At 34.5% G+C, this 22,716-nt stretch overlaps 2 protein-coding genes across 2 annotated transcripts; both read right to left on the bottom strand.

The window, feature by feature from the left end:
* Window positions 1-1,658: 1,658 nt before the first annotated feature.
* Window positions 1,659-13,919, bottom strand: Cog4 (conserved oligomeric Golgi complex subunit 4). The gene is made up of 10 exons (XM_023161541.2): window positions 13,668-13,919; window positions 13,420-13,617; window positions 13,224-13,364; window positions 11,077-11,730; window positions 7,680-7,927; window positions 6,432-6,654; window positions 6,054-6,320; window positions 5,805-5,990; window positions 1,976-2,196; window positions 1,659-1,831 (listed from the first exon to the last, which is right to left on the bottom strand). Exons 1-10 carry the CDS (start codon window positions 13,743-13,745, stop codon window positions 1,789-1,791), a joined length of 2,259 nt encoding a protein of 752 aa, XP_023017309.1. The 5' UTR covers window positions 13,746-13,919; the 3' UTR covers window positions 1,659-1,788.
* Window positions 13,920-14,896: 977 nt separating this feature from the next.
* On the bottom strand, window positions 14,897-18,177 carry LOC111506474 (uncharacterized). Its single transcript, XM_023161542.2, has 2 exons — window positions 18,022-18,177; window positions 14,897-17,967 (listed from the first exon to the last, which is right to left on the bottom strand). The coding sequence occupies exon 2, from the start codon at window positions 17,955-17,957 to the stop codon at window positions 16,665-16,667; it is 1,293 nt and encodes a 430-aa protein (XP_023017310.2). The 5' UTR covers window positions 17,958-17,967; window positions 18,022-18,177; the 3' UTR covers window positions 14,897-16,664.
* Window positions 18,178-22,716: the final 4,539 nt, after the last annotated feature.

Raw genomic sequence — 22,716 nt, 5'->3', positions numbered from 1 at the left:
TTACAACTTTGCTGTCCTCCCCTTTCTTTACGCCACTCTCAAAAATTATCAGATTACTGGAATATACACTTTTAAGCAGGTAATTAACTCACCCTACCTTAATCTGATGCGCTCGAGAATTTCTGATGATCAATTTTTTTTTTACTAATCTGATCCTTTATCCCTCACAGGCGGCCTTATATATGGGGCTCATATTTGGTGGAGGTACTTAACCGGGTACAAGGTATCCCCCTGTATATTAATCTGCCGCGCTTTAGTAAATCCCGAAATCCCCGCTTGGGCTCCCCTAGTACTAGGCTTGAAGTATGTACGTTGATTGACTGTGGATGTTCATAAATGTGATGGGTACGTTTTAGTTTAGGGTTGAAAAGTTTCAATACTGTCTTTTTCTTATATATTACAATCATTCGAATTATAAATGACAAGACTACAAAGATGATAGCCATGATATGATTCATCACTAGGACAATCCTGAAAAAGGAGTGCTTTGCAACTGTTCACTTGCGTTTGTTATATTTTGTGATATCAAATACTTTTGAAGCAATGATCAAAAGGGTATTAGTTCACTTCTTTGATAAATCAGCAGTAGTTCTCAGCATGAATATCAGATAGGAAAATATTTGATGAATGTTATGATTTATATATGGAATTGGCCGTGGTGGTAGTGCGCCCGACTCACGATCGGAAGGCCGTGGGTTCGACTCCCGCCTCGACCAGATATTTTTCTCGAGAGAATTTATCTGGTTGAAGGTGGGATGATTCTGCAACCGTGTTAGGAATCACACGTTAGAAAAAAGCTTTTTGCTTTTCTACTTCTTCATCATTGAACTAGTCTGATAAATATTTCTTTGGAGTTCGAAGATTTATATTTTACATTTCATGTTTGTATGTGTTTATTGGCTTTTCAAGGGAACTTTGGGAGAATTAGCTGCAGAGTCCTTTTGTTAACCTTCATTAGATGTTTTTGTATTGAAAAATTACTCTGTATTACTTTATATATTGGTAAATAATAAATGCATATTATTATTAAATAAAATAACTACAATAAAAACTTTCAATAAAGATATGCAAAACATACACAAAAGTTTCTTTCAAATACAGACTGGAAGAAAAATCTCCTTCGAAAAACTACTTTTACATGAACATTGATTTACACGTAAATAACTTTTTCCCATTGCACTACAAACAATCGTTATGGTATTGAAACAGATATAATTCATAGAAATGCTACACAATGTGATATATCAGAATATTGTTTCTTACATGGTAGACTATCATCTTCAATGGTGTACTTCGAAGTTTCGGGACAATACACTTACTTATCATCTCATCAGTACTGCAAGTTATCAAGGTATCATGTGCTATGACCATGTCGTTGAACTATTTGGAAATACTTACATTCTGCAAACTTTCAAATCAACATTATACCTGGGTCTGACTAGTCTGATAAAATTGTATAAATGTCATGTGATGCAATCGTAAAATTTTCAATGATGAATAAATTCTATTCTATTCTAATTGATTATTTTTAGCAATATCAATAACACACTCACACAAAACAATGTTGTGTTTATTTGTCCTTCGTTTGGAGACGACAGTTGGTAAGCCCATTTTTTTAAACCCAAAATGATACATTTTCTAAATGAATAAATCACATATATCGATAACAAATTTTTACTGATACATCTTATTAGTCAAAATTATGCCTTTAATATTTATAATTATTCCTTAAACTTTTTTGAGTTCATCATTAAATTATCCCAAATGGAGTTGAAACAGTTTTCAAATTCAAAGTTTCAATCTCCTGATTTCCTCAACCTTGAAATCTGATCTGAAAACAAAGAGAAAAACTCATAATTCGTCACAATAGAAAAATGGTAAATGAGGCACAAATCAAGTCCGTAGTATGGCCAGCTACAAAAAACATGAAAACCACAGAATGTGGTTCATTACAGTTTCAATAAACACTAATTACCTCAAAGCCATTATGCTCCTAAGCTCCGAAGGTGTTAACCTCCAAGTCAGAGCCGCGTCATGGCTTCCCCAGTAGTCATAGATTTCAGTTACTTGTTCCAAATTCAACACAGTCGCAATCTGGGTCAGTCTGGCAAACTTGTCTCGTACGGACCAAGACGTGGTTGCCGTCATATACCCAGCCAGAGATCTAACTTCCTTGTCGAGAACCAGACCTCCTAACTAAAAGGAAGAGACAAAAAATTAGTATACAGGCCTCGACGGTCAAGTCAAACATTTGTGAATCAAAATTGTTTCTTGACATATGGCTGTTAGAAAGACGAAAAATTTTAAAATTCGAGTAAGTCAATGCAATAAAATGAAACATATATTGACAACATCGAATGAAAAGACGTCATTAAATGTTATAGTATTTCCAATACCAACTGGAACAGCACAGAGAAGGAATTCCCGCATCGACATAGGCGTCGGCATATTATTTTTCAGTGGTAGTTTTTCAGTTACTTATTCATACAATCATAGCAATTGATCACCCCATGAAAAAGTTATCTCAACTGAATTTTTCCACCATGGGTAATTATGAAAAACTTCGAAATTTAAGGTAGTTGATTTCCGAGTCGAAAACTTTAAAATACAATGAAAACACAAATAATCACACCGAATTATCGTCAAATATATATTTACAAAATAATAGAGGCCAACAAAATTGCTAGAAAAATCAAAATTCTTCTTCGCTATATTCGGATGAGGTGGAATCATCATCGGGTTGAATAACGATCGGATTTATGGAACTTTGCACATAATATTTGTTCTCTTCTTTTATAGCGTGGGCCACACAGTTTTTCCACTCATCACTATTACCTACTTCATTCACCACTCGCCTTATATTGTCAAGCACTACAGCATTCAAAGTCGATGACTGATTACATTTACGCAAGCTTTCTTTCATTGTGGCCCAAACCATTTCAATTGGATTGAACACACAATAGTATAGAGGCAAACGTAAGAGAATATGACCACGTGTTTCACACATCGAATCAATGATATAATCTTTTTTGAAATTACGTTGTTTTAAGGTCGCCAGTAATACCTTTTTTGTTGGAATCTTTTCGGGTATTTCCATGTCATGATTTCGCATGAAATCAACAATATCTGCTTTTTTTGTGTTTGGTATTGTAGTCAATAACCGAGAATGATACGAAGTGTTTTCCATAACAATAACCGAATATTTGGGAGAAGCTGCTCACTGAACCAGGTTTCGAATAAAGCCGCAGTCATATGAGAACTCTTGTTACATGCGCGTTAGTCTGAACGACTAGGTTCTCCCTTTTGTTCAATAACACATCAATCACCAATCAAAATCATAGTGGATAAGATCAGAAGCGAAACATGTCGCTTTGAGCCCCATTGTATATCAGTTAATGAATTTAATTGTCTATTTTTCCATCTGGCGGAACATAATTAGTCATTGAAATCAGCAGTGGTAATCAGCAGACGAATCTTTTATATTTTTGGCCGACAGAAGCAAAGCGTTAGGTACGAAACCACTTTCATTCCCGGCATGCAAAATTATAAAACGTTTTCCCCTTGAAGAAGGTGTGTTCAAAGCACAATACTTGGTTTCGTCTACCCAGCCATATTTGACAACATCATGGGTGTCAAACCAAGTTTCGTCGAGGTAGATTATATGTCTGCTGGATTATCGGTAGCTTTTCATTCGCCTCAAATATTCTTGTCGGAGTTGAACAATGCGTGTCGATTCCATTATGACCATCCGATTGTTCAATTTTTTATATTTGAAACCACAAGACAATAAGACACCTCGTAGAGTTTCTAAAGATTTGTAATTATAATCGGGATAGTCGAGTAATTTATACCAAATCATTTCCAAGGTTGGAAATGATTTGGTATAAATTACATCTTTTGTAGCACCATCAACGTTTGCGAATTTTTTATTCCTTTGTTTTTGTTTCATTTATCCCCTATTTTAATGACTCGAAGAACTGTCGAACGAGAAAATTTCGTTAACTCGCATATTCTATTCACAATAGCATTCTATGAAGTGTGACAGTTTTCCTTCTTCAAGCATTCATGAATATTTAAAATTACTCGCTGAACTTGAACATGTAAGTCCTCATTTTCAAATTCCAGATCCCTGTCGATTGACACAGATTCCTTACACGTAATGTTATCATTTGTTTCAAAAGGTCTTCAGAAAGCCATATTGATGAAAATACACAAAAACACTAAGATTTTCACAAAAATCGCTTTAAACGATGAGATTGGAACCTTTGGTGCAAAAGTTGAAAACTTTTTATAGAGATCAATTACCCTAACACCAAACTGATATTTTTGCACTCGACGCGCGTTTCGCCAACAAGGGTTGCATCTTCAGGACAAGCAAATTGATACTGAATCTGAAGACAAGGGTTAGCTGTTTATATACCTAAAGTTTTTTGGTCCGATGTGGACTTTGTTTGTTAAATGAGGATTATCCTAATTGATTTTTCGGTAATTAACTAGTGGAACCACTACCTGGAAATTAATTTGTCCGCTTTTTAACCTATTGTTGACAAATTAATTTGCAGGTAGTGCAAAGTGCACTAGTTAATTACCGAAAAATCAATTAGGATAATCATCATTTAACAAACAAAGTCCACATCAGACCAAAAAACTTTAGGTATATAAACAGCTAACCCTTGTCTTTAGATTCAGTATCAATTTGCTTCTTCTGAAGATGCTAATCTTATTAGCGAAACGCGCGTCGAGTGCAAAAATATCAGTTTGGTGTTACGGTAATTGATCTAGAAAAAGTTTTCAAAAATCGTTTGCAAAACCACTCACTACCTCATCTAACCCCACGAACACACGTCACTGATAAAGAAATATTGTGACACGGATAAAAAATTAGTATTCAGCCAGTCCAGTTAGCCGAGCCTTTATTCTTCAACTTTTGGTTGGATGGAAGAGCAAAGTCTGCTCATGTTGCGATTTCTCCATAGCATGGTCAGAAATTGAATCATGCCATTTGATAGGAGGTTTTATTTTTGTTTATATATATATATATATATATATATATTTTTCTTTGTATTTTGTTTCTATCAATAAAATCAATTATTATTATTATTATTATTATTATTAACTACATTTGATAGCACGTTTACTATCTGGGAGACTAGGGGCCACAGACAAGAAATCTTTAAGACTGTTCTCTTATTTTTATTGCCGCTCCAATTGGGAATGGATAGACTATACAAGAAAAACAACAATATTGTGTAGATATACGAGTGATGTACAAATAAAATATTTCTTGTAAAAACTGTGAACGAAATAATCTCCAATATTGTAAGGTGCCATACCTGGAAGTACGTTTTAAATTTATTGATCTTGATGATTGTTTCTATTCTAGCAAGTGATTTACTGAAAAGTGTAGCAATAGAGATCTGTTCAAAAGTATATCTGATTCATTCTAGTTTTGTTTTCATCGATCTGTTTCATCAAACCAATCAACATGTTGAAACAATCCAAAGCAGTATTAATGTATTCTTTTTTTGAGTAATTTCAGAAAGATAAGAGATATCAATTTCTCCTGTCTTGGTGACATGTATGAAAATAAAAGTAAGTTAAAAACTCTACATTGCAATGAATCATGAACCTTTTTTAATCAATTTCAAAACTAAATTTCACAGAATGACGTGTTAATAATAAAAGTGCCCTTCAGCGAGTCAGCATACTAAAGTTAAAATTTTTTCAAATAGTCTAGTGAGCCAAAATAACGTTAAATTTTCTCTTAACTTTTTTAAACGATTTAAAATTCTATCCGAACTCACCCTATTGAAAGTACTCTTCAAAATTACTTTCTCCAGTCTTTGAGTAACATCAGCCGTCAAAACTTGCGTGAAATAATCATAATTGGACGACGACAAAACGTCCTTGAATGAAGAAAGGAACGTTTCCAAATTCATAATCAACGTTTGTACGAAGGATTCGCCAGCCTCGTAAGCCGAAAGTTCATCCTTAAAAACGATTCAATAAAAAAAATAGAAGAGCCACCTCGCATTATTCAACAACATACTCACTTCTGTCAAATGGTGATTTATATTTAGGAACGAATCTACCCAAGGATTCACTCTAGGTTTTATAGAGGTCGACCTCAGCTGTTGTATGCCGTATTCAATAATATCTTTGAGGTTTGTAGTTACCAACGATAGACCAGAAAGGCAGCTTTCCAGTTTTCCTCTGTCGTTTTGGTTCATGTTTGGCAACGCCTGATCGATTTCTTGCATGACGCAACCACAAAGAGTTTCCACATAATTAGTGCTGCTATCTGCGTTGTTCAAAGCCACCTAAATTGAGAAATTTCGACTGGAAAATTGGCCAAAAAGTGAATAACACACAGAGAACTGGGTCAAGCATAAATAATTCCATTTTTATTATTAGCAAACTGAATAACATACAATAAAAGCTGTCCTTGACTGTTCCGTGTCTCCAGATTGCAATCTACCCTGTTGTATAGATGTTTGGAGGACATTATAAGCTTGCGTCAAATCCAAATATCCTGAAGGATAACCCTGCCTCAATCTACTCCTTAGGACTTCTCCAAAATCACTTTCTAGGACCCTACAGGCATTATTTATAATAACGCATATGCCATCCAGAGATCCGGTAGATATTGATCGCCTAAAATGAAATTAGATGTAACCTTTACCAAATATTAAAAACAAAAAGAAACATTCCCAAAAAACGTTTGAAATAAAGGTTTTTGAGAGTAATCTTAAACTGTACCGAAATATCTCACATAACAATTTGAAACAAAAATTAAAGTTTACAGCCCTAACATGTACTACTGGTATTCTACAGGGCTATATTTTGGGACCTGTTCTAAGCTTGCTTTACATTAATGAACTGCACGATCTAATCAAATATTATCGGAGCTTTGCTCCATTTGGTGAATAACCTCATATTACATTTCAATAAAAATTACTCATCCTTGAACGTCTCTGAGCTGATAAGGTATATTTCCACAAAGTGATCATCAGAAATAACAAGGGTCTGAATAAACGATGATCTAGTATGTAGACTGTTCGGTTTCTCAATGTTCCTATTGATCAAGACTTCACGAGGGCAGCTCACTGAGAGTAAGTAATGTCATCAAGGATTAAATGTTATTCAAAATAAGAAACTTGGACTCCAGAGCGGAAATTATGTTGAAGGTCTTTTTTCAAACTCTAGAATGAGTAAATATGCTCCCATAGACAAACGCGATCTATACAAAAATGTGAAAGTCACTTAAAACTCATTCATCTGTTTCTCCCTACTGGTAAGTGCTTCTTAAGTCTTAGAGGCGGACTCTGATTTTCAAATATTCCAACTGGGGCGCCCCCCGTGGGGGTAAAAGGGGCGCGTTTACATATGAAAATTACCTTTCTGTTTCTCCATGCCCTTAAATTTCTGGTGGATGAATTTATATTTAGTATCAGCATTGCACCCGTGCGAAGCCGTAGCGGTCGCTAGTATTTGCCATATGGTAAAAAAATTTGAAATTACCAGAAACAGGCGGAAGAGGTAAAGAGACAATGAGAACCTTAGCACAGTAGTTAGTTGACAAGATAAATTAATTGTTCAGGGTTGAGATGAAAACTTTATTTATATATAGCATCTGAATGTTCTCTTCAGATTGTTTGAAATTAATTATTGAAACCAACCTAATGCACTTCCTTATAATAAAAAACGTATCATCCACCATACTGGATGTTTGTTGTCCAGGCTCTAAAGTGTCCATTGAGATAGCTTTAGCTACTGACTCCTGCATGTAGTACTGTTCCAGACTGATGTAGTGCGACAAAAGTTCGTGTTTACATTGACTCAGTTCACTGTTTTTCACAAGCTGTTCCAAAGAAACCAGAATCTTGTTCTTTTCTTCTTGGTTTGCGATACCTACATCGGCATCTGACTGAAAGATGGAAAGAAAGGAGTGGTCAATGTTACATAATACTAATTATTATTCATTTATTCTTATATTTTCATCATTTATTTTATTGATTTCTCCACTCTTACATTTCAAATATTTATAAATATACAGTGCATTTCTTTAATGTCAACCCACTTTTATTTTTTTAACGGGTCAACTCAAAAAAATTTAATTTGGGATAATTAAATTAATGCATGAATGAATATTTTATTTTTAAGTGAAATTGACAGATGAAACTTTCAAGACGGCAACTGGGCGCCATCTGGGAAAAAAAATTAAATGAAAAGGAGGGTCTTGTGACACATCTTTTTGAAGCTCCTGACAAATGCTTCACAACCCTAGAATATAATGTCAATATCTTCAACGACTACAAAATGGCGGAACTTTCGATAATTGCCTGAATACACTGACATTTAACTATGAAATACGAGGTAATAAGCTTGAGGTCAGTTCAGAAGATGCTCGAAATGGTTGCCTTGAACTTCTTGACATATGACCAGCCTATCCGATATTTCACGCAGAACATTTTTGAACACAGTAACATCAATATCTCTACAAATATTTATTATTCTCTACCGTTTATCCAATATTGATGCAGGTTCAGTTTCGTACATCTTTTGCTTCAAATAGCCCCATGAAAAAAGTCCAAAGGTTTTTTACTTGTCTGGAGTAATGTGGTGGTGCTGCATCTTGTTGGAATACAATATTCATATCGAATTCATTAGGATTCACTTCGACGATTTCAGTGATGAGAGGGTCAACAGCAGTTTCCAGCATATTCAAATACAGTTCCCCTGGTAAATTTCGATCAATAAATAGAAGTCCTACAATATGGTTTCCCAATATTCCTGCCCAAACGTTAATTTCTTCTGGAGATTGGGTATGTGTTTCCCGGAAAACGTGAGGGTTGGTGCAACTCCAATAAAGGCAATTTCGTCTGTAAACATTGCCATTTAAAAAAAATGTACATTCGTCACAAAAACAAATATTGTGGAGATAGTTAGGATGGTTTCCGTCATGATTTTGCAGAATTCTGTTCTTCGATCAGGGTCATCTTCAGTTAATTGGTGTATCATTTTAATTTTGTATGGATGATACTTATTCCTCTTCAAAGGTCTCGACACAGTAGAAGGAGACTTCGCGACGGAATAAGTAGACTGTTCAGAATTTACTACCATCTCACCAATTATTTGCACTTGCTGTTCTTCCGGAATGGACGGATGACCTGGGGACTTTTTGTTATGTACACTACCGGTAGTTGTGAATATGGATATAAGTTAGAAATTGAGGTGGTACCTTTCTACTAGTAAAATCGAAAACTAAATGAGAATATTTTAACTGAACAAATATGTTCATTGTCGTACTGACATTTTTTGTCGTTTTTATAAACAAAAAATAACTTAACAAACCTTATCGGGTTGTTGGAATTGCCATATGGCAGATAAAAAGGAATATTTCTAGAAATATCCATATTAATGTGTTTGTCTTCAGGAAATTATTAAATGATCCGCCATCTTGTAGTAAGTGAAGATATTGTTGTTTGTTGGTGAGAGGCATAAAAGTTAGAAGTGTTTTGCGTGATTGCCATTTTCTGCTATCGAAAAAAATGGATCGAAGAATTTGCATCAAATTTTGTTTAATAAATGGAATTAAATGTTCTAAAAGACTTGAAATGTTGACAGTGGCATACGGTGACTGTACTCTGAGTCATAAAAATGTTTACAAATTCGAGAAAACGTGAATGACGACGCTCACCCTGGTTATGACATTGAAAACAAGGTGCAATCGTCCCAGTGGAAGAGCAAAGGCCAAAAAAGCGCGTCAATCTCCACGAGGTATTAACCAACCAACCTCGTCCACTGGATGGATTAACATTTTGTTGTTCGCTCCAACTTAGGAAGAAAGAATTCCGATTTTCAATAATGGAATATTATTGACTTTAGGTCGATGATGGCCACTATCTTGCACTGACGAGTGGCTAATGAGCCCGAAACCGGTCTGCAAGTGTTCCCGTTTCAAAAGTGAAGGTCGACTCTTTCAGTTGTATTGCCAATTGCATATGCAGGAAATTTTCTGTGAAGATTCTTGCACTGATGCCTGTCGGATATAATCCAACGCCGTTGGAGTGAGTTATTTTCTGGTAGGCGTCAGTCCATTCGACCTACTGTGTAGGTATATTCGAGACTGCCTTGAACGTTTAAAGTTCATTTCTTTAGATTTATATAGGTTTTGACAGACTTTGTTGGAACAAATCTAATGAAAATGAATGAAATGCTAAAATTACTGATAATACATAAAATAATCAAACTGAAATATTCAGACGAGTTAAAACAGAAATAATGCCAAAATGAATAAGCAATGAGTGTAAAATTCCAAAAAAATTGTAATTGTAATTTGTATTTTCTTTGCATTTTTTCATTATTGATCTTGATTATTTAATTTGATTTTAATTACACTTTCATCTCTTGTTATACAGGGTGTATCCTAACTACGGTACCTACGAAACTTCAGAAAAAGTTTTCATGAACATATGTCCGAAGTTGCTTCATTTCTGAGTTGAAGTTAAAAAAAAACGTTACTTATAAAATATCATAAATATCATTACACCGACTTGGTTGAAATTTTCTTCAGTTATTTGACGTAATAAGGCGCTTATTTACCCCTCACTAGATTGAAATTATTAGGTCCAGTAGAGTCTCAGGGAGCACCACAGCCAAAAATATTAGAGAAAAAAAATACGCCACTGACTTTTAGGTTTTTTTAGATTTATTAACCAAAAATATAACTTTTTCTTCTCTTGTGAAATATCAACAGTGATTTACTGGAACTACCATTTCTTTCCATTTGGTTATATGAAAAATCAATTTTTATAATTTTTTTCATAGTTTTTTTTTAAATACTGAATTAAATTTAATTTAAAACGAAATATTTTTTTTCAAGATTTTAGTTTTTGGAAAAAATCTTTTAGCTTTCTAGTTATCCATCATTATATGAAAAACCAAAAAGACTATTTTTTTCACGAATGTATTTTTGTTTTCATATGTATATTGTATTCCCTTTTCCCCTATTGTAAACCTTGTAGTTTCTTGGGACAAATCAAGTTGTATTGAACTGAAATATTTGATACTCACTATGACTTTTCTTTGTATGAACCTAATATACAGTTCGGTCCTGAAATGCATCAGCGTTATCTCTCCAATCAGAATATCCAAATCCTTGGGATCAATTTTATCCAGTTTACTGAAACTAGAGCTGGAATTCATCCTCGATAACTCATTGATAACTTGAATCTTCTTATTAATCTGTCTCGTCTTAGACCATTCCAACAGTACTCTTTTTGTTTGAACTTCGGATTCTTTCTGCAGGATTTTTATAGCTGACAGAAGTCTTCCGGGTCCATAATAAGTTTCGATGAGAGGTTGATGTGTATCCAACACCCGCGCTAGGCCCTCAAAAAGTAAGGTCAGAGTGTCTGCATAGATAACGCTGTGTCTTTTATCCGAAGGGGGAGTATTCATGGCAGACTTTAAGTTCTTTTCGGCCACCAGAGCAACTTTAGTTCGCAAATACGTACAAAACTCTTTTATGCCTTCTTCGTGCATACCCAATAAAGGGAATATCTTGAAAAACCGTTCGATGGAGACCAGATCCTCGCTATTGACTGCTTCATTGAATTTGTGCTCGACTATAGCCCGCAGTTGGCTTGCTGCATCTTGCAATGTTCGGACAGATCTAAGCATGTTGCTAACGTTGTCCATATCATTGGCAGTTCTTTTCAGAAGATACTATAATGAAACTTTCCTTTTAAAGACAATCACACAAGTGCATAGGAAATGTTACAAACATTGAAATAAAAAAAAGATACATTTATAACATTATACAAAGAAGAAGAGTATGCAATAAATATTGTCAATGAAATATTAAATGAAATTTGACAGGGAATAAAAAAGTTTTTTAACAGAAAACAGTTGATTTGAGCATGTTTACATTTGTTGAATAATTTGAGTCCCAGTATATTTGTATATAATATAGTATATAATTTATAAGTTACATTATATTCAGCATGCCTTGACAATTTGGTATGCCACAAAGCTCTATTTTGGGGCCACTGTTATTCATAATATATATGAATGACCTAAGCCAATGTCTATTTCCATACGATAATATTCTATTTACTGATGACAAAACTCTTATATGTTAGCCACAAAGATTACGATTTTTTGAATACCCTTGCTGCAGAAGCAAGAATAAGGCTAATAAATAACAGAAGCTGCTAGTTACCCCCAATACATCGCTACAAAGAGAAAAAAAATGTAAAATTGTTAGGCTTCACACTCGATGAGAAGCTCTGCTGGTGGAGTCATCTTAGACAACTGAACTAAAAGCTCTCAATTTCTTTTTTCAATATTAGACAACTAACGAAAATTAACACTCTGCGAACCGTATATTTCTCTTGATCCAAATTCATCCCAACTATGGAATATTGCTGGGATACAACCCATCTAATATAACCAGGTAATATTTTGAAATGCTGTCTCCACCGTGAAGGGCGGTACCCATTTGTCTCTCTGACAAAAACTCAGCTACAATGGAGCTTTTTAGTAATTACAATTCATCTACTCATTCTGTCAATGTCTTTTTGTAGAGCAACAAAATCTCTAACATCTGGAATTTCTTTAAAGTATTTGGTAATGGTAGTCCTATGGAGAAATGCAAGCAAAATTTTATATCATTGATGAATAAAACAAATAGGCTTAATATTTGATCCCTGTGGAACACCCGAGTTGACTCTATATGAATCGGAAATACACCCATTAAATTTCACCACAAAGTTGTGATCTGGAGATAATTGTTTAATGAACCTTGACTGATAACAATTTTTTTAAGCTTTGAATGCAATATTACATGATTCAGTTCGTCAAGAGCTTTTGAGAATTCATCATAAATTGTGTCAATCGTTTGAGAATAAGAATAAATTTGTGTTTATAGAATTCTAATTGATGAAACCCTGCTGCCACACATGAATAATATTTGGAACTTGCAGATATATTTTGGTTTATAAGATTTGCTTGAACAGATTTGCTTGAACAGTTTTGCTGGTGTGCATTTACTCACGTTTCGATCACCAAGTGATCATCTTCAAGAGGAAGATCAAACAGTTTAATCTTCCTCTTGTTGAATGGAAATGGTGTGAGCCACAATAAACCCTTGTCAATTGTGGTTGAGGGACAAATAGACTTACGTTGAATCTAACCTATACTGTTTTTATGGAATTTACCTGATCCATGGACAAAAATCTATGGACGTGTGCAGCTCCTTTTTCGTAGTCAGAGTCCAGAATCGCAGTTTGAACGCCTTGGGAACATATTTCCAGATCGATCAGATCACTTACCCGCAACTGGCATTCATCTACATGACTCTATAAGTAGAAAATACATATAGGGACATTGACTGGGCGGAAATGAAATCTTTACCCTGGCACTATCAAGTGACCTTATTTTACCACTGATTTTCTCTGAAGAGTCTGAAATATCGTTTACGGTATTTACCAGATCCTCTGCTTCATGTCTGATGATTTTTAGGGTGGGTACGACTTTTGAGAGGCCTTTTATTTTGTCTCCCAAGAACACTTTTTGATTCAGCATGTTGTTAAGATTCTGAATAAGTAAATCCTATAAAAGTATTTAGAATATAGTATAAATCACCGCCAGGACTACATTACCTCTTCTTTTTGAAGATCTTCCAGCTCCAGTTGAATTTTTTTCTGCATTTCAGCATAATTTGAGGTTTTCGAATCCATTATTTAAATCTCAAAATTTCTCTATATATCACATACAGAAAAAACACCTATCTACGTTGGTAAATCTTAGTTGGTAATTGTATTTGACCATATTCACGTAAAAATGGTTGCGCATGTTTCAGGCGTTTTATAATTGACAACCATCGTATATAGTCTGTGCAACCATCGACATAACCTGTTATAGGTTATGTCGGTGTTGACAACTCTGATATTTTACTTGTAATATTAAAAAGAAGAATTAGGTTAGAAAGTTATAAACACTTTTGACTATTGTAATTATTTGAATGTTTGTAGTTGATGTTTATTTATTTTATGTTGTGTCCTTTGTTGTTTTCTGGTTCACCATCCTATTTTTGAAGCAGCAAATAAAATATGTAAAATGATTAATTGACAAGAAAAATATTTTTTGATAATTTTTTAAAGTCATTTACTTCAGGCTACTAAAGGGGTTTTGAGCTTTTGCACAAGTTTCCATTTTAGAGTATTGCCTGCAAGGTTGGTTGTATTTTCATACATTAAAGTGAAGATCGAACCAGTGTAATGGTGAAAGCTGACAAAGAAAACGTATTTGAATAATATCTGTTTTGATATCGAAGGAAAAGTGATTGGGGGCATTGCCAGTGTATGGGTGGTAATTCTGGTAAATGTAAACATATTTTTGCCATTCCTTGGGAACCTACTATTTGATATACCTTGCATGTCAATTCATGCTGTTCCTACAATGTAATATGCAAAAATTCTTGAATTTATTTCACTCTACAATAGTAATAGATATTTTTTGATTATTTTTGCTATGACTTTCGAACCTCCCTAGGTATTTTTCTACACAGCCCCATATTTTTGATGAGTTTTTCACAGAGTGTTCCATTTGAAAAAATGGAACACTCTGTGTTCCATTCGGGATTCGATTCGTCCAGTATTAGAAAAAAACATTGTGGTTACATTTTTGCTTAATAATAAAGAAAACACATTTTTAAAACACCTTCATATCAAAACAGATATTCGAATATGGGTAATGTTGAATATATCAACTCAATTGCATTATTTTTGGCTAAACTATATACCAAATACAATCAATCCTGTTATCAAAAATTTTCATACGAAACATTTTTTGATAACATGAAACTCTGCCGAACTTATAGAAATAAAACTTGTTTACAATTTACAAACTTTAATATCACTATAAAAAGAGGTCACATTGAAGAATGACATTACTAACTAAGGATTTACTGATTTCTAGAAATTTTGGAAATATGTCTACTCTCCAATCTTGATAAGAAATTAATATATTTCAATTTATAACAAAAAAATATCAAGACATACGTTTACAAACAGTTTTTGAATGTAGCAAATAACAGCAAACTAGAAAAATAAGTAAATCTAAAACACATTGAAATTAACAAAACACAAAAAATCACTTGTGACAACACATTACCGAATATCAATAAAATTGAATCACAAACAGAATTCCGATGGCGTAATGCTGCCAATACAGAAAATGGAAAATCTGTCAATAGACAAACTATCTATCAATTTACACTTTCGTACCTGTCATGTCTAGAGTACTGCCCAACCATTCCTTTTTATTATCAGAGGTAATTTAAAAGTTAAAAACTTAAAAGGACATTTAAAATATCACATGCCTAATTAGTTATCATCTAAACAGGTAACAAGCAAGTTGTTGATAGTGCAGTATTAAGATGTAGTGTCTGTCGTCAGCACAAAAAAGGCCCTGAATTTAAAAACAGTACCAGGTATGTAGGACATACATACATATAACCAATACGAATACATATACAAAATTATCCTGAATACTTTGAATTCATTCAATAAAAGTCGCAACTTTGGAAAGTACCAATTGACATATTTGAAAGTGTCAATTGACAGATTTTTTCAATGACAAAATTATGTGAAATTTTTAAACTTTTTTCAATATGGTAATTAACAGAATTTCCGTACTAACAAATAATTCAAGTAATGGGAAACAAAAAACTTTACATTAATGAAGAAATGCGCTCTAATCTTTTGAAAAATTTGCTAGGTTGCAGGCCCACTAACATTTGCTTCAACTGTTCAGCAAAAGAAAGAGAATCATCCAAAAAGTTTAAAATTTATAAAAAATAAAACATGTACATAAAGCTGGTTGCAGAGCAAATTTGAAAACTTCGGGCTCATCATTATATCTATGTTTGCAAAAGTGTATGAACAATTGGTATCAAATTTAGTCTTTTCATTCTTTACAACAGCCTTCACAAACGAAGGAGAAGCCCAAGGAAAATAAGGTTAAAGAAAACAAACCTCAGTACTTTTCTTCTGTCTTAATTATTGAGCCTTCTTACTATGAAATTTTGATAGATAAATCAGACAAGTATAAATTTAAAAGCATTTCATATGAATGCTTCTACCGGATATGTTGATATAAACGAGTTAACTAAAAATAAATCACTATGCAAGGTTGAAAAAAATCAACGTTTCACACCATATTTTACTTTTAAAATCATTAAATAATTTTATGAAACAAGTGAACTTACTGAAAATCCTGGGACTTTCGCTAAACAAATGTCTTATGTCATGTGCAATTTCATTCAGCAACCTCTGTAGGCAAAGTTTCATTTTGGGGTGTATCACAAGAAGCACAGAAAATATTTTTTTTACAAAGGAGGACTTTAAGAAACAGGATAGTCAGCAGACATGGTAGATATTCAAACTTTCAAAAGATTCAACTCATGCATAATGAATTTAAAAATTATTCATTTATGGACCTGTTTGGGGTATTGATGGGTAATGTTTAATTGTATTGTAAAATGTCATCTTAACTTGTAGAATAAATAAATATCGATTTATTTACATTGTGAGGACCACATACAGTTCATATTTGAGGAACCTTGGAAACATTTTTCCAAACTGTTAGTGAGTCTGTTACATTTTTTCAATACCTTTGTTAACATCAGTAGAGACTCCTTGCGGGTTCTTATTACTTCCTACGGTACAATGATCATCAGGTAACCTAACCAACACATCTGTCCTAACATTCGATTTCATATTGATACCTTCAAGTACAGTTTTCCGAGTTGAATTGGCTTGAACCTCAGGAGGTGGTGCCGGTCTCATATTGAAATTGAAACAAGGTGGAAGTCTTGATTGTGCCGGGGGGTAGCAAAATGTCACGGCACTTTTGGCTGTTCTAGGTTGAGTTGAATGGTATGTGGGTCCGCCTGTCATTGTGTTGACATTTACATCCTCGACACCAGGTTTTTGTGAAAGATGGGGATTAGCTATTGGCTCTTGAGGACACTGAGCACCTTGTTGTTGGTGATTGATATTCTGTCTAATCAGTTGAAAAGTATTGCTTGGCCAATAGTATTCAAACATTGTTCCTGGAGGAAAGTAGTTTTTAATATCATTTAAACTAATTGCTGGACAGGAGTCGTGAGCAAACAAATCTTTCCTAATTCCTTGAATCCTGAAACAGAACTTCAAGTATGACAAATCCCATCCTTCAAGTTTGACAGCCTGTTGCTGCAACAAGTTAGTGTCACCTTCAAAATAAAAAAGTGGAACATACTTCTGTTCGTTATACATTGTGTAAGGTACTACCGATTCTCTGTTAATTCTGATAAAACCACAACGCTCTAGTTTTTCACTATCTGTGCCATTAACTACTTTTGCGTAACAATGTCTTAAAAATGTATACAACTCATTTGCATCAGTAAGACTGATTATGAGGTCTTTCGGCGTGAATTCTTTGCGACCAAATTGATAGTCGCAGTGTTTAAAATTAATTTCGTTCAACAATCTGGCCTCTGCTTCCGTCATGCAGTAGCTCCGAACATTCATAAAACTGAAGAGACTTTGGTGCATGTAATTCAGTGTTGCATTCAAAACTTTCGTTTGCACAATGTGGACAGCACAATAACTCTCGCCTGAACGTAGAATATAAGGGATGTACACGTTGCCTAGGAAGGTCCAACCAAAATTCCCTTTCGTAGATTCTTCGTCAATATTTTTTGTTTCGCTAGTACTAGTACATGAGGATGAACTGTTGATGTTCCTAGTTTTCTCAGTTAAAAAACTTAAAATATTCATACTCTGTCCACCTTGATGAGGAGGCATTTTGGACATAGCCATTTTAGCGTTGTTTGCCTCCACAATTTTTGCAGCCAGTTCTTTAATCTCTGCTTCATCTTGACGTTCTTTTTTTACATTCATCATGGACTTCCAACTGAACAGACATTAAAAATGAAAAAAAATTATAATAGAAAATGCACCGACTCACCATAAATTAAATTGCCTATCGTTATCCGTCTTAGGAAGAATTTGTCATAATTTTTTTTCTCCGTGTAAAGTTTTTATTTACAAATTCACAAATGAGGTTAAGCTTTATTTTTCACTCATTTTGGCAACTGTCATATGGCTCAGGAACATGAAACAAGTTCGCACTGATGTACACTAGGTAGTTCTGTGAAATTTCAGTTTCGGTGCAAACCCAATGAAACATTAATTTCAGCAAGTGTCAGTCAACAACACTACTGTAATAGAAAAGATCAAGATCTAATATACTGGAATATAGAATAACACAATTATTTTTTCCATTATTATAAAAATTGACAGGAATAATTGTGAATTTGATCTAAATAATCATTCTGGAAACAAATCCATCTAACTTCAATATGAAATCAGAATAAACAATAACAAACAATAATTAAACTACCACTTAAATAGTTCTGATCTGAAATAATCCAAGCTCTTTTTCATTCAGTTCCATCATTGTAAAAATGATAATAGTGTTTTAGAATGCACAATAATTGAAAACGAAATGTATGACCAAAATTACAAAAATATTATTGTGTACCACATTCTCATCAAGTGTAATATGAATCGAAGTTATTGAAAATCAAATAATTCAACTAATAAAATTCTAAGAGTGTGAGGCTGATAAAATTGATGATCTTTCTTCGTGAGTAGAGATTTTTCCGAATAGAGAATGCCGTACCTAAGTCAACAGAAAAGCTGTTAACTCGGACCTTACAATCGAGGTACCAGCACTCAAGATCGTTAAGTTAGGCGTGGGAGAGAGCACGGCCCCCTGTGGCACTCCTGCGATAATCTCCCTGCTGTCAGACAGGGAGCCCTCTACTCTAACCTGAAAGATTCTGTCCTCCAGAAAATACACAATCCACTGGATCAGGCCCTGAGGCAGGTCGAAAGCGAGTAGCTTATGAAGAAGGCCTTCATGCCACACATGGTTGAAGGCCTTCGAAATATCTAAGAGGACAATATAAAATTTTTCATTGGTATTCAACTCCGCGATAGTATTTTCGACCAGTCTCAGAGTCTGTAACTCAGTGGAGTGTTCCCTCTGGAAACCGAATTGTTCGTTGGGCAGAACATTTCGGTCCTCGACTTCTTCGTTGAGCCTTTGCCAGCTTAGCCGCCGAATCGGGCGATATTTCTGAGGGAACAGCGGGTTCTGATTCTGTTTCGGGATCATGACGACGATCGCATTCTGGGGAAGTATCTGAGGGCCAGTGAACTGTTAATGATGTTCAAAAGCGTTTCGACGCAGTTTCAAGTGAACCTCTTCAACAACTTATTTGTTATAGAATCGACCCCCGGAGAATTTTCTCTCGTCGTCATCTTCCCCGAGGAAGCGATGAACCCGATCTTTCAACAGCATTTCACGGTCGATGTCATCGTCATCGTGGACGTTAAGTTGGAACTGACGTTCCATTGAATCGGTAAAGGCTAACGCTTTGTCGGCGGGGAAGTATACCACTCCGCGCTTTCCGTGAATGGGTGAGGGAGTATTTTTCTTCGCCTTGAGTCTGCGGGAACCGTATAGTACGCTGCTGCGGGTGACCCGCCGAATCTGGTCATCCCCAGGCTCAAATGATAGTCAACGATGGCCTGTTTTACTTGGTTGGCCATCCTGTTACCGCAATTTTATTCCATGGAAAGAGGGTCCGTTGATAAAGCCGTCTGAGACGGTTCCTCTCACGTATTAAGGATTTAATCCGCGGGAAAAACTCGTTATAGCTCTTTAGCGGGCGCTCCTTCGTGAAGGTGCCGCTCGGAACGCATCATACTTCGAAAGCTCGAAGTGATCAACTCTGCCACGTCGAGTTCGTCGGGTGAGCGAACATTAATTTCAACGCTGCTCGACTGCATATATGAAACCTTCATTTAAAAGAAAGATTGCTAACTAGTAACAGTTCCATCTCATGAACAAAACCCTAAGCGAGGAAAAACATCCTATGTACCAATACTCTTGTCAGAAATCAAAACAAGTCTGGAGACTATATCATCGAGGAGAGATACTTACATACGTATAAGAAAATAAATATTTCGAAATAAAATCTCGAAACAAAAACAACAAATACTATATTTTGAATCCATTATGATGTTTAAGAAATATATTTACAATTAAATAACAAAAAAACATTATGGTTACGACTTGTCAAAATTATCTAAAAATTTATTTCGAGATAATAAACTTACCTTTGGATTTCATTAGTTCGGACTTCCATTGTCCGATATTATATAAAATGATTTAAAATCCATGGAAGAACTAAAAAAAGATAATTGAAAGTGAATAGCTGAAAATAACAATTATATTGAGCAAAAAAAAACTAAAATGAAATGATAGTGAAATAAAATACAAGTAAAAACAGAACAATTGAACAAAAAATAAAAAGTTAAGAGATTCCAAACCACCACTTTTCGATTGTTAGTATCCACAATCGTCTTCGGGTGATGACTGGACTGATTCCTCTGAGAGATGACTATTTATGGGTCATTCGAGTACTTTCACTTTTTCCGCTTCACCGGTTTATTGGGAGATGACCGTTTGGCGTGAGTTGGCCATTTTTCGCTTGATGACGGGTTTCCATATGTTGCGTATCTCCACGCTAGCTTGAATTTCCTCCTAAACCAATGTTCCTGTCTGTGTACGATCTCAGTTTGGGGCAACTCGATGTTATGTTGATGGATCCAAAAACATGCTCTGCTATTCCTAATTTGCTGGTTTCCCCTCGCTGTGTTTGTTTCTTGTGCTCGGCAATGCGAACATTCAATGGCCTCTTACTTTTACCAATATAGGTAAATATAGGTTATCCGGTAAATGCAACTCTTGGAATAGCAGTCCACGTTTAGTGGCTTGGTTTTCGTGAGGCTGCTACGGATGGCCAATAATCCGTTGGGTTATTGGAATTGCCATATGGCAGATAACATTCCCATGGTTCCATATTATGAAGGTGTTTACTTCTATACGGTGTTTCAACTGATATTTTTGCGCCACCTATGAATTTAAATCTGCCAAATATCAGCTCCACTAATGTGATTAATCAGGAATTAAGTTAAAACAGATTTGCATGTGAATTGGAGCCATATCGTCGGCGTGATAGATTTTAGCAAAATTTGTACCTCACTAATAAGAACATTATTCACAACATATTTGCTGCTTAATAAAACTTTATGTCTAAACCTGGAAAAAATTCATGAATCGACTTTAGCCTCAGCCTCAACGCCAACATGAGATCCTCAAAGGGAACTGGAGAAAGAGATGGGGAATATAAAACTGGCTGGTAATTTTTTAGGATAAAAGTAAAGAACGGTGAATTATACAGGGCTATTCAAATTCGTTTCTGTACATGGGGATCTCGTAAACGATAAGAGATAGAATGCCGGTTAAATTGCGGCAAAGTTGCGGATTTTAGAGACCTATTCAATGATGTAAAGAAATTGAATATAGCTCTTTTGGTTCTGAAGGTATACAAAAAAAACCAAAAAATCCCAAATTATTTTTTTGTCTATATCTTCTTTATTCGCAGACATATTGAAAATATGTCCACATTTTACTATTGGTACTTGATGTGGGCTATCAGAATATGTCCATGAATCTTTTATACAGGGTGTCATCTGACTTCGGCCACCCCCATCTTTGAATTTTTAAATACGGACCTGTATTTTTTGTTGTAGTTTTTGTATCGTCGACGGTCACTTCATACTGAGAAATTAAATTCAATTTTATATTTCGGGATGTATCGGTAATATTTGTTTATAATTGTGTGAATTATTACCTTTTAAATTACGGCCCTGAAAATTGATTGACTGAGTTGAATAAAAACACAATGGCAACTTTCACGTCTTCCTGTGTACCGTAGATTTTTTCGAGAATTTTTTTTTTATTTATAGGTACCTATTCATATTTTTTCCATTGCTCTGAGCGTTTTCTTCAATGAACTTCGAATATGAAAACATTTTATGATCATCTGAAACATATCTACATCAAAAATATATTAATGAAAATTGAAATGTAGTAATTTATATGCACAAAAAAATTAATGGCGCAATAAATGTTCGAATTGGAGTCCTTCCATTTCGAGACATTTTTGAACTCGGTTTTTCATATTATTTATTGCCCTTAATACACTTATTTGCTGCATTGTTGCGAAATTCTTCCAAATCTCAGTCTCGAGTCTTTTACATTTTCTATCTCTCTGCCAGCGTAAATCCTATTTTTCAATGTCCCCCATAGAAAATAGTCCAAAATAGTAAGATCTGGTGATCTTGCAGGCCATATTATTGGTCCAGTATTTGTCTCGAAATTAAAAGACTCCAATTTGAACATTTATATTGTGCCATTAATTTTTTTGTGTATATAAATTACTCCATTTCAAATTTCATTACAATTATAGTGTTCGTTTCCGATGTTATTATTGCTATCATTTTTTTTTCTGCTCAACAAAACACATATAATATATTTTTGTTATAGATATGTTTCAGATAATCATAAATGGTTTGTTTATTCGAAGATCATTGTAAAAAATGCTCAGAGCAATGGAAATATGAAAAAATATGAATAGGTACCTAAAAATGAAAAACAAACTCTCTAAAAACTCTATGGTACATAGGGAAACGTGAAAGTTGCTATTGTGTTTTTATTTAACCAATCAACCAATTTCCTGGGCCG

The sequence above is a fragment of the Leptinotarsa decemlineata genome, unplaced genomic scaffold (genome assembly GCF_025532065.1).
Source record: "Leptinotarsa decemlineata unplaced genomic scaffold, Ldec_3_MD MMD2_tig00000882_RagTag_RagTag, whole genome shotgun sequence".
NCBI lineage: Eukaryota > Metazoa > Arthropoda > Insecta > Coleoptera > Chrysomelidae > Leptinotarsa > Leptinotarsa decemlineata.
This window is presented reverse-complemented; position numbering and strand designations above follow the sequence as displayed.

Coding starts and splice junctions, on each gene's coding strand:
- Cog4 (XM_023161541.2), bottom strand. CDS start 13,745: ATGGATTCGAAAACCTCAAATTATGCTGAAATGCAGAAAAAAATTCAA. Junction 7,928..11,076: donor TCATACAAAGAAAAGTCATA/GTGAGTATCAAA, acceptor TCCATCTTTCAG/TCAGATGCCGATGTAGGTAT. Junction 6,321..6,431: donor AGTCAAGGACAGCTTTTATT/GTATGTTATTCA, acceptor TTCTCAATTTAG/GTGGCTTTGAACAACGCAGA.
- LOC111506474 (XM_023161542.2), bottom strand. CDS start 17,957: ATGATGAATGTAAAAAAAGAACGTCAAGATGAAGCAGAGATTAAAGAA.